This window comes from Verticillium dahliae, genomic scaffold (genome assembly GCF_000150675.1).
Source record: "Verticillium dahliae VdLs.17 supercont1.3 genomic scaffold, whole genome shotgun sequence".
Classification (NCBI taxonomy): Eukaryota; Fungi; Ascomycota; class Sordariomycetes; order Glomerellales; family Plectosphaerellaceae; genus Verticillium; species Verticillium dahliae.
The window spans coordinates 1,137,243-1,147,562 of record NW_009276940.1 but is presented as its reverse complement, the minus strand read 5'-3'; the positions used below and the strand labels follow the sequence as shown (position 1 = coordinate 1,147,562).

At 56.6% G+C, this 10,320-nt stretch overlaps 5 protein-coding genes across 5 annotated transcripts; 4 read left to right on the top strand and 1 right to left on the bottom strand.

Annotated features, from left to right (window-relative positions):
• Window positions 1–892: 892 nt before the first annotated feature.
• On the top strand, window positions 893–2,070 carry VDAG_01989 (hydroxymethylglutaryl-CoA lyase; the record flags this gene model as incomplete). Its single annotated transcript, XM_009658018.1, has 2 exons — window positions 893–1,189; window positions 1,249–2,070. The coding sequence occupies 2 exons, from the start codon at window positions 893–895 to the stop codon at window positions 2,068–2,070; spliced, it is 1,119 nt and encodes a 372-aa protein (XP_009656313.1).
• Window positions 2,071–2,422: 352 nt separating this feature from the next.
• VDAG_01988 (vacuolar ATP synthase subunit B) lies at window positions 2,423–4,574 on the top strand. Its single transcript, XM_009658017.1, has 7 exons — window positions 2,423–2,642; window positions 2,702–2,786; window positions 2,841–2,860; window positions 2,919–2,954; window positions 3,010–3,171; window positions 3,228–3,553; window positions 3,606–4,574. Exons 1-7 carry the CDS (start codon window positions 2,544–2,546, stop codon window positions 4,396–4,398), a joined length of 1,521 nt encoding a protein of 506 aa, XP_009656312.1. The 5' UTR covers window positions 2,423–2,543; the 3' UTR covers window positions 4,399–4,574.
• A 664-nt stretch (window positions 4,575–5,238) lies between these two features.
• VDAG_01987 (Arp2/3 complex subunit) lies at window positions 5,239–5,969 on the top strand (the record flags this gene model as incomplete). Its single annotated transcript, XM_009658016.1, has 2 exons — window positions 5,239–5,493; window positions 5,616–5,969. The coding sequence occupies 2 exons, from the start codon at window positions 5,239–5,241 to the stop codon at window positions 5,967–5,969; spliced, it is 609 nt and encodes a 202-aa protein (XP_009656311.1).
• Window positions 5,970–6,206: 237 nt separating this feature from the next.
• VDAG_01986 (uncharacterized protein) lies at window positions 6,207–7,574 on the bottom strand (the record flags this gene model as incomplete). The annotated part of the gene is made up of 3 exons (XM_009658015.1): window positions 6,207–7,028; window positions 7,092–7,405; window positions 7,556–7,574. The coding sequence occupies 3 exons, from the start codon at window positions 7,572–7,574 to the stop codon at window positions 6,207–6,209; spliced, it is 1,155 nt and encodes a 384-aa protein (XP_009656310.1).
• A 917-nt stretch (window positions 7,575–8,491) lies between these two features.
• On the top strand, window positions 8,492–10,302 carry VDAG_01985 (AP-2 complex subunit alpha; the record flags this gene model as incomplete). Its single annotated transcript, XM_009658014.1, has 6 exons — window positions 8,492–8,654; window positions 8,725–8,768; window positions 8,833–9,122; window positions 9,177–9,538; window positions 9,567–10,247; window positions 10,292–10,302. 6 exons carry the CDS (start codon window positions 8,492–8,494, stop codon window positions 10,300–10,302), a joined length of 1,551 nt encoding a protein of 516 aa, XP_009656309.1.
• Window positions 10,303–10,320: the final 18 nt, after the last annotated feature.

Sequence of the window (10,320 nt, the reverse complement as noted above, 5' to 3'; positions counted from 1 at the left end):
CCTCATGTTCATGAATCGAATTAATGGGCGGGTATCACAGCAATAGCCAATTTTTTTTTTGGGAGCATGCATCATTATACTTCGACAAAGCCCGACATGTTCCAAGCCTCGGTCCATAGCTTTCGCTCGACTCCTTGCCTGAAACAAGGCATACCCTTGTTGGTCGTCGTGTGCCACAGACATATGTCCCGACGGCCATCTAGCCTACTGGGGGAGGATTGGGCGTTTCGTTGCTGTTAGACCTACACCCTTCTATAAGGCAATAACCTTTGCGAACGAAACTGTGGCTAACGAAGCTTTCAATCTTTGTACGGTGGAGACTCTGGGGTCCCGAGAGACCCCAGTATTGACTTTCTCACCTCCATCCTCAAGGTGGCCAATACATAGGACATGGCCAAACTACATCGTAAACTTAAGGTACCTTAATCCAACTCTGACGATATGACAAGGCTGCCCCCCCGGCCGTTCATTGTTCTACGGTCTTCGGGTGCGCCCTAGGTTCATTACTATGACCCGGCTGTACCCTGGCTGTCGAGTCGGCTGGACGTCATTGAAACACAGACAGGTGGGAGTTTCTACCCAGAGACACGTCTGCCTTTGAAATCCGAGCTACACCTTTACCTTGCTAACACGCGCAACTTGGGGGAGCGACACGCCGAAGAAAAGATTCACATTCCTTGCAGTTCAAATGGAGGTGAGGGATGCATGTTCACAACTGGCAGCAGCTGTCACGCAAACAAGAGCTGTGTATGCCGGGGCCCCTCACCCTGCCGAGGGCCGATGGTATGCGTCGCCTGACCTTCCGTTCGCAACCCATCCTCATGCCCCTCGCTCTTCATCCTCACAATCTCGCCGTCCATTGCACGAGTTCTGGATCAATACAGTCGCCAAAATGTCTTTCGTTCGACCTGCTATCTGCAGGGCTTGTCAACAGGCAAAGTTTCGTCCGTTTCGACCAATTCGAGGCTTCGCTACAGCGCACGGCAGTCAACAACCGCCGACTCCACCGCAGTCGCCGCCAGCAGACAACTTCGTCAAGCTGGTCGAGGTTGGACCCCGCGATGGCCTCCAGAATGAAAAGAAGGCCATTCCGTTGGCGACCAAGATCGAATTGATCGAGAGGCTGGCCAAGACGGGCCTGACCGCCATCGAGGCCGGCTCGTTTGTGTCGCCGAAATGGGTTCCCCAAGTACGTCGTCTCTGCAGCCGGTGATGAGGGGTAGCACGTTGCTAACGAGTTGGGTCTAGATGGCCAATTCGAGCGAAATCATGGAGCACATTCTCACAAAAGCCATCTCTTCGCCCTCTCCACTACTTTACTCCTTCCTGGCGCCCAACGCCAAGGGTCTCCAGAACGCCACAGACCTGCTCGAGAAACACCCCGATGCCTTCTCCTCCCTGGTCCGGCCACCCACCGACGTATCTTCCAAGCCAGGCGTGGAGATTGCCGTGTTCGCGGCTGCTACCGAGTCGTTCTCTAAGAAAAACCTTAACTGCGACATCGCCACCTCGCTCGAACGATTTCGCGAGGTCATCCAGAAGGCCAAGTCCAGCGGTGTGCGTGTACGGGCCTACATCTCCGTCGTCCTGGGCTGTCCCTTTGAGGGATACGATGTAGACCCTCACAAGGTCGCAGAGATTGCGACGGACCTGCTCGAGTCCGGTGCCGACGAGATCTCGCTTGGCGACACGACGGGCATGGGCACCGCGCCGAGGACCAAGGCCCTGCTCGACTGCATGCGGTCTGCGGGTATCCGTAACGAGGATCTGGCAATGCACTTTCACGACACGTACGGCCAGGCGCTGGTGAACACGGCCGTCTCGCTGGAGCATGGCATCAGGACCTTTGACAGCAGCATTGGAGGACTTGGTGGGTGCCCCTACAGTCCTGGTGCGACGGGCAACGTAGCCACGGAGAATATGGTGTACTTCTTGAGCACGCTCGGCATGGAGACCGGCGTCGATCTAGATGCCGTGTCGGATATCGGAGCTTGGATCACGGGCGAGCTGGGCAAGTCAAATGAGAGCACGGTGGGCAAGGCGGTGCTGGGAGCGCGCTCCAGGGCGTAGATGGGCGAAGGAGACTGAATTTCTTATGTAAAAGAAGATGGCAATAAAATCCGAACCCTCAATTCCATTGTGGTGTCAAAGTCACAATGCCACGAAAAGGAAACCTCGACCTTCATTCGCACCTCAACAGTCATGTGATGTCACTGACAGCTCCACACGGCACTATCTTATCGCGGTCCAAAAAGCTGGCTGAGCTTACCGACCTGGGCGGGCAGCTGCCTCCTTGCTGCTGAGGCACCATTGCGCAGCCGGCGCGGCTCCACCGCCCAGACAGCCAGTGGAGCGGAGGGTCCAGTGCAAGCTCCAACTCCAACCTCTCCTCCAGCTGCATTGCTGCATCACCTTGCTTCTCAAGCCGAACCAGGTCCCCGTCCCTCATCGCCGACCGCACCCTTCCCGCCCTCTCGCCTCGCCTCGCATCCCCTTTCGAAAACCCCTTCCAAGGGCGCTGGTCAGCAACACAACCGCCCACCATGTCGGACCCGCGAGACTCGTCCTCCTACTCCATCCTGCCCCGAATTCGCTACAACACTGTCGGTGGCGTCAACGGCCCCTTGGTCATCCTCGAGAATGTCCGTTCCACAACCCTCCGACACTCGTTCCCAGCATACAGAGTCTGACATTCGAGCAGGTCAAATACCCCAAGTACAACGAGATTGTGAACATCACCCTTCCCGATGGCACACAGCGATCCGGCCAGGTTCTCGAGGCTCGAGGTATTTACCCGATAACGCCATGCGCACGATTGCAATGCTGACATGACGCCCTAGGTGACCGAGCCGTTGTTCAGGTGCGCAAGCATCAACGAGGATATGCCTCATCTGGTACATTGACTGACAGCTGGATAGGTTTTCGAGGGCACCACCGGCATTGACGTGAAGAAGGTATGGCAGCCCCTCCAACGAACACCAGGAGTCACCCCCACTAAACAATGCGCAGACAAAAGTCGAGTTCACCGGCCAGAGCTTGAAGCTCGGAGTGTCCGAGGACATGTTGGGTCGTGTCTTCGATGGTTCCGGTCGCGCAATTGACAAGGGCCCCAAGGTCCTCGCCGAGGAGTACCTCGACATCAACGGCAGTCCCATTAACCCCTTCTCCCGAGTATGTCATCGCAAGCTGCGCCCATCGTAGAAGGAACGCTGTGCTAATTTCCTCAGGAATACCCCGAGGAGATGATCTCGACCGGTATCTCTGCCATCGACACGATGAACTCGATTGCGCGTGGCCAGAAGATTCCCATCTTCTCCTCCGCCGGTCTGCCTCACAACGAAATCGCTGCGCAGATTTGCCGACAGGCTAGTTTGGTCCAGCAACAGGGTGTTACCAACAAGGGCGTGCACGATGGTCACGAGGAGAACTTCTCCATCGTTTTCGGTGCCATGGGTGTCAACCTTGAGACGGCCCGTTTCTTCACTCGCGATTTCGAGGAGAACGGCAGTCTGGAGCGTGTCACTCTCTTCCTCAACCTCGCCAACGACCCTACGTATGTCGCTTTCCATTATGCACGCGCGAGCATGACGCTAACAAGCAAACAGCATCGAGCGTATCATCACCCCCCGTCTCGCCCTCACCACCGCCGAATACTACGCCTACCAGCTCGAGAAGCACGTTCTGGTCATTCTTACGGATCTGTCCGCCTACTGCGACGCTCTTCGTGAGGTCTCCGCCGCCCGTGAGGAGGTGCCCGGTCGTCGTGGTTTCCCCGGTTACATGTACACGGATTTGTCGACCATTTACGAGCGAGCTGGTCGTGTCTCGGGCCGTAACGGTTCCATCACCCAGATCCCCATTCTGACCATGCCCAACGAGGACATTACCCACCCCATTCCCGATCTGACTGGCTACATCACGGAGGGCCAGATTTTCGTCGACCGACCCATGTACAACCGTGGTATCTACCCGCCCATCAACGTTCTTCCCTCGCTCTCTCGTCTCATGAAGTCTGCCATTGGCGAGGGCATGACCCGCAAGGACCACGGCGATGTTTCCAACCAGCTGTACGCCAAGTACGCTATTGGTCGTGACGCCGCGGCCATGAAGGCTGTCGTCGGTGAGGAGGCGCTGTCCAACGAGGACAAGCTGTCGCTCGAGTTCCTGGAGAAGTTTGAGCGCCAGTTCATCGCCCAGGGACCCTACGAGGCACGCACCATTTTCGAGTCGCTCGACCTCGCGTGGAGCCTGCTCCGCATCTACCCCAAGGACCTGCTTAACCGTATCCCCGCCAAGATTCTCAACGAGTATTACCAAAGGGCGGCGAAGGAGGCCAAGGACAAGCAGAAGCAGCGTGACCAGGTGCAGCAGAACGAGGAGAACCTCATCGACGCATGAGAGCGCTGATGAGTCTTGGTGAGGCTGAGTCGGGTTTCAAGGAGGCAATTCCAGCGGGCGTGTGTGCAGTTGGTAATGGGGGCTCAGAGACAGGCCCGCCTTTGTGTATCCGTAAGGGAGGCGATGGACGTTCAGACCTATGTTTGCATTGAATATTATAGTACCGCACATTGACCAGAAATGCGGAGAGTGCTTCGATTGTGACTGTAGGCCTGCCTCTCAGGCGTGTTCGCTATTGAGAAAGTTCCGTTGAAGCGCGACAGGCAATCTCAACTTCTTCATTTACGGGTTTCTGAGAGGAACTGTATCTCGAGAATGTAGTCTCTTTCTGGTCCAGCCGGAGCAAACCGGTGTGATTTTAGAACCCGATATTGGAGATGGATGTGGAATTGATTGGTTGTTCATCGCTCCGCGTTGAGTTCCAGTCTCTTGAGAATATTTTTAAGGGCGCCTCACTACAAATCCCTTTTGAACGCATACGATTGATGATTATGCCGTTTATTACGCATGATCTACCCACTTGAGCATTTTCCAGATGGAGTCGAGAGTGAAATGGTGATAGTCTGACGGAGGGAAATCGATTCCAAAGGGCGTCACGTGCTACAGCTCACCCAAGGTGCCACCTCTTCTGGGGAGCTCAGCCTCAACCAACCACCACGCCGGACGACGTCACGCACTAAGGCATACGCATCCCCCAGCTTCACCCCACCACCAATCCACGAACCACCCCCCATCCGAGGAACGATCCCGCGCCCCTCCCCCGACGTGCTCCTTGCCAGATCCAAGGGTCGCTTATCCTGCACCAAACCCGCGCATACCGAGATCAGTACCGACCCCGCCATGTCTATCATTCAGCAACACACCTCGGCGTCGCTCGGCGACCAATGGCGCACCATCAACATCGACGCCCTCGAGGAGGACTCGCCCTACAACTTTGACACCTCGACTCTGCACCCTCCGCAACCCGAGGTCAGCGAGGCAGAGGTCCGTGGACTCGCGGGGCAGGTCCGCCAGCTCCTCCGCGGCGGCGACCCCGAGGGCGCACTGCGCGGCTGCCTTGAGTTCCCCGTCTACAACGGCCCCGACGCCGCCAAGGTATGCCGGCTCCCTTCTTCGTGAACGAACCAAACCAAGCAGCTCCGAAGCCAGGTGTTTCTTTTTTGAAAGAACTGGCTGCGGGCTTGTGTTGTCGAGGCCGGTGCTGACAGGAAACGCAGGACGCCCACCTCCAGACCATCACCGAAGTTCTCCAGTCCATCAAGGCGTCGGAGATGACCCCGCTCCTCAAGAGCATCTACGGCTCGCCCGGCGGCGCCGAGCTCCTCGACGTGCTGATGAAGTACATCTACAAGGGCATGGGCGCCGCGGCGCCGCCGGTCAGGTCGGCGGGCAGCAGCGCCGTGACGCCGCAGGCGACGGGGTTCAGCCAGATTGGCGGCGGGCGGCCCGGCGCCGCGAACGAGAGCGTCGGTGCCGCCATGAGCGTGCTGCTGAGCTGGCATGAGAAGGTCGTTGATGTGGCGGGACTCGGCAGCATTGGCAGGACCATGACGGATTGGAGGCGGGTGTAGAAAGGAGGTGAGACGAAAAGGAAGCTTAGCCGTTGTGTTTTCAGGGGAGAGCAACGATGAATGAATGATTGCAAGCTTAGACTATTGATTGGTGTCCAAACGTGGTATTCTCGCTTCGCTTCTTTGAGCGAAAGGGCGCTGATCCTGTTGCCATCCCCTGAACCTAACCTGTCCTCTATATGTACATTTTTGCCTACTTTACATAACATGCAACCCCGAACCAATGTGTGCGACTGTCTATTCCGTGGATAGAATATCCTTGAGGTTGATCTCACCGCTGCCCCGCGGTAACGGCTTGGACTGATTATCACCCTCGTGCCACCCAATCATGAAGATGATGCGGAACGTCGCAGGGATGCTGCCGTCCTCATTGCCATGGAGCTCTCGGTAGATGGCCTCGTTCGCCAGCAGTACATCCCTCCCGATGGGCCCCATCTCGCGGCCGAGCACGGCATTCGACTCGCCCATGGCCTGCAAATCCTGCATCAGGGCAAAAGTGTCCGGGTAGTCGACAATGATGTCCTCGACATCGACGGTGAGCAGCTTGAAGCCGGTCCGCTGCAGCAGACCACCCATGTCCTTGACGTCGGCGAGGGGGCTCACGTGCGGCGAGATGCCGCCCCTGCGGTCCTGGTCCGCGAGCTGCAGACTCGTGCGAAGCTCATAAAGGCTATCACCGCCGAGCATGGCGCACATGAAGGGGGCGTCTGGCTTGAGGACGTTGTTGATCTGGGTGAGGACGCCGGGCAGGTCGTTGATCCAATGCAGACTCATGGAGCTCAAGACGAGGTCAAAGGTGCCGGGGGCATATGGGAGAAACTCCTCGTTATCGAGAACATCGCGGGTGATGGTGATGTCTTTGTTGAAGGGTAGGTCGGCATCGCGGTGGAGGAGAGTGCTGGAGGATTCGGCGGCAACCAGCTCCTCAATGCGCGTCGCGAGAGGCGGGCTGATGGGGAGGGCTGGATCGGGATCGGGATTCTCTGCCGTTAGGGCGCGGGCAATGTTGCATGAATTGGCGCCGAGGTCGAGGACCTTGGGAAAGGAGCGATTGATATCCTGGATGAGGGGTCAGCCTATACCTCGATGGAGGCGTCGTATCTGAGGCGGGGCAGAGCGTACCAGTAGACGCTCGCAGAGTCGCCTGGCCACCTCGTCCTTGAGGTAGTCAGACTCCCGGCTGGCTTCAGCATCAGCGGCGGCACGCTCCTTTTGCAGCCATTTTGTGTGGCGGTTGAAGACCTGGAAAGTTGGTGATCCGCCGGCTTGGAATGCGTAGGAGCGGCGAGGTGCAGCGCGGACGACAAGCTTGGTGGAAGCTCGGAGCCAAATTGATGAAGCTTGCCCGAGGGGGCGCAGGGATCTCAATGTCTGATGCATCATGTAGGGAAGACGGGCGCACTTCGCCCTCACATGCCGGAGATGGATATAGCCGCCTACTCGTCCGTCGTCAGGGTTGGAGGTGGGTGCGACGGAGAGATTGAAGAGCGTACAAGCTTCGAGTTCGCCAAAGTCGATGATGGCACCCACACCTCAGAGCAGCTGCAGTTTGGATTCCAGGGTGGAGACATGCACAGGCCATGTACCTCTGCCGTTGTCTTTCATCTCGACTTGGTGTACTGTACCTAGGTACCTACGGTAGGTACCTTACCTCACAGCAGTGTCTGGGCGGATCGTGCATGCATAGAGAGGTCAGCCCAGCACCAGACCACATGAAAGGAAGTGGTGGGATGCGCATGCGGTTTATCCAAGTCCTGAGAAGGATGTTGAGCGTTGCTTCTATTGAACAGTACATTCAGTGGGCGATGTATATACATGTACCTCAAGACTTGGCTCACGATCAATCGTCTCCCCAAAACAACCACACGCCGTGGCAAGTGGAGTCCGATGGGTGCCCATCATTAGTAACCCCCTAAGATACCCTAGGCTGACCCTAGACCACGCCCCCTAAAGCCCCAGTCGGAGCCCCCCTCTCCAGCGTCTGTACTGTAGAATGAGCACGAGCACCAACGCCAGGACCCCTGGTCGCTAACGAAGAGAGACGGAGTATCCATCCTCTCGATTCTAGATGTGGTCGCCGTGGACAGTGGCACATCGTAACACCACTTTTTGGGCCCTCAACCACGTCTCTCGCCGTGATCGACAGCCATCTTGCTCCTGGCGCGCACTTCTGCAACACCAATCCCGTCGCTAGCCACCCTGCCGACCAATCCTCCAAAACCCCGAGCTCCGAACGACACGACCTGACCGCCAGTCGACCATCTCCCAAAGCCCCCCCCACCACCACCAGACTGAACCAAAGTGCGACAGCCGGTTCGGCCGGGCACACATCACCTGTGCCGGTCCACGACTGACGACCTTGCGATTCCCAAGCTCTGCGCGTATGGAGTAAGGGATACGATCGAAGCAGAGCTCTACTCTGACCACGACGATTGACGGCGGCGCCAACATCCGTACTAACCAACCGACCAACGCGAGATTCCTGTAGCCGCCACAACCCTCCGCCCCTTTCCATCCACAAAATGTCGGCCGTAACGGGTGGCTTCCTCGGCCGGTCGAGTAGTAATACGGCCAATATGCGAGGCCTCGTCCAATTCATTGCCGACTTGCGAAACGCTCGAGCGAGAGATCTCGAAGAGAAGAGAATCAACAAGGAACTGGCCAACATTCGTCAAAAGTTCAAAGGTGCGCACAATGTGACCCCATCACCTGGCTGAAAGGACATGCTGGACGTCAAATACTAAGGGTACATCAGATGGCAGTTTGAGCGGCTACCACAAGAAGAAATATGTTTGCAAGGTACGGGTTGATTGTGACATGCCGTCTAGCCCAACCCTTGATCGAGACTAACAACTCTTTTCAGCTGCTCTACATCTACATCCTCGGATGGAACGTCGATTTCGGCCACCTCGAGGCCGTGAACCTCATTTCAGCAACCAAGTATTCTGAAAAGCAGATTGGTTATCTCGCCATGACCCTCTTCCTCCATGAGAAGCACGAGCTGCTTCATCTCGTTGTCAACAGTATCCGGAAGGATCTACTGGAGAACAATGAACTCTTCAACTGTCTCGCTTTACACGCCATTGCGAACGTTGGTAGCAAGGAGATGGGTGAGGCCTTGAGCAGCGAGGTCCACAGGCTCCTGATCTCTCCGTACGTCTCATTGGAAATCATCAACGTAGAAATGTGATACTGACGCTTGGGCAGTACATCCAAGACCTTCGTGAAGAAGAAGGCAGCTCTGACTCTGCTGCGCCTGTACCGCAAGCACCCCGAGATTATCCAGCCCCAATGGGCTGAGCGCATCATATCGCTCATGGATGATCCCGATCTGGGCGTGGCTTTGTCAGTCACATCCCTCGTTATGGCCCTAGCACAAGACAACCTTGAACAGTACCAGGGTGCTTACGCCCGGGCTGCGATCAAACTCAAGCGCGTCGTTATTGACGGCGAGTTCACACCCGACTACCTCTATTACAAAGTACCTTGTCCCTGGATCCAGGTCAAGCTACTGCGCCTCCTGCAATATTTCCCCCCGTCTGGTAAGCACTCGAAGCCAAGCCGCTATGGTATGATGGTGGTTCAGCGTGCTAACAGAAACAGAGGATACCCATGTCCGCGACATGATTCGAGAATCTGTTCAGAAGATTCTCAACCTTGCCCTTGAGCAGACCAAGAACGTTCAGCAGAACAACGCGCAAAATGCCGTGCTGTTCGAGGCCATCGATCTCGTCATCCACTTGGACACGGAGACTGCCCTTATGAAGCAGATTTCCTCTAGGCTGGGACGTTTCCTCACTTCACGGGAAACCAATGTTCGCTACCTGGGCCTCGAAGCCATGACGCATCTTGCCGCGCGGGGCGAGAACCTGGAGCCTATCAAGCAGCACCAAGATGTCATCGTGGGGTCCCTCAAAGACCGGGACATCAGTGTCAGGAGGAAAGGCCTTGACCTTCTCTACAGCATGTGCGACACGTCCAACGCCCAGGTCATTGTTGGCGAGCTTCTGCATTTTCTGCAAAACGCCGACTTTGCTATTCGCGAGGAGATGGTGCTGAAGATTGCTATCCTGACGGAAAAGTACGCCACCGACGTTCAGTGGTATGTCGACATCTCGCTGCGACTGATCGCCATGGCCGGCGACCACGTCAGTGACGAGGTCTGGCAGCGTGTGATTCAGATTGTGACCAACAACGAGGAGTTGCAGGTCTACGCGGCCCAGCACTCACTTCAGTATGTCAAGCAGGACCACTGCCACGAGACGCTCGTCAAGATTGGTGCGTACATCCTGGGCGAGTTTGGTCACTTGATCGCCGACCAGCCCAAGTGTAGCCCGATTGAGCAGTCCTA

What these genes read in the sequence shown, in the direction of transcription:
- VDAG_01988 (XM_009658017.1), top strand. Translation starts at nt 2,544, where the DNA reads ATGTCGGACCCGCGAGACTCGTCCTCCTACTCCATCCTGCCCCGAATT. An exon ending in CCAGGTTCTCGAGGCTCGAG is followed by an intron (nt 2,787 to 2,840) that starts GTATTTACCCGA and finishes ATGACGCCCTAG; the next exon opens with GTGACCGAGCCGTTGTTCAG. An exon ending in GTGACCGAGCCGTTGTTCAG is followed by an intron (nt 2,861 to 2,918) that starts GTGCGCAAGCAT and finishes ACAGCTGGATAG; the next exon opens with GTTTTCGAGGGCACCACCGG.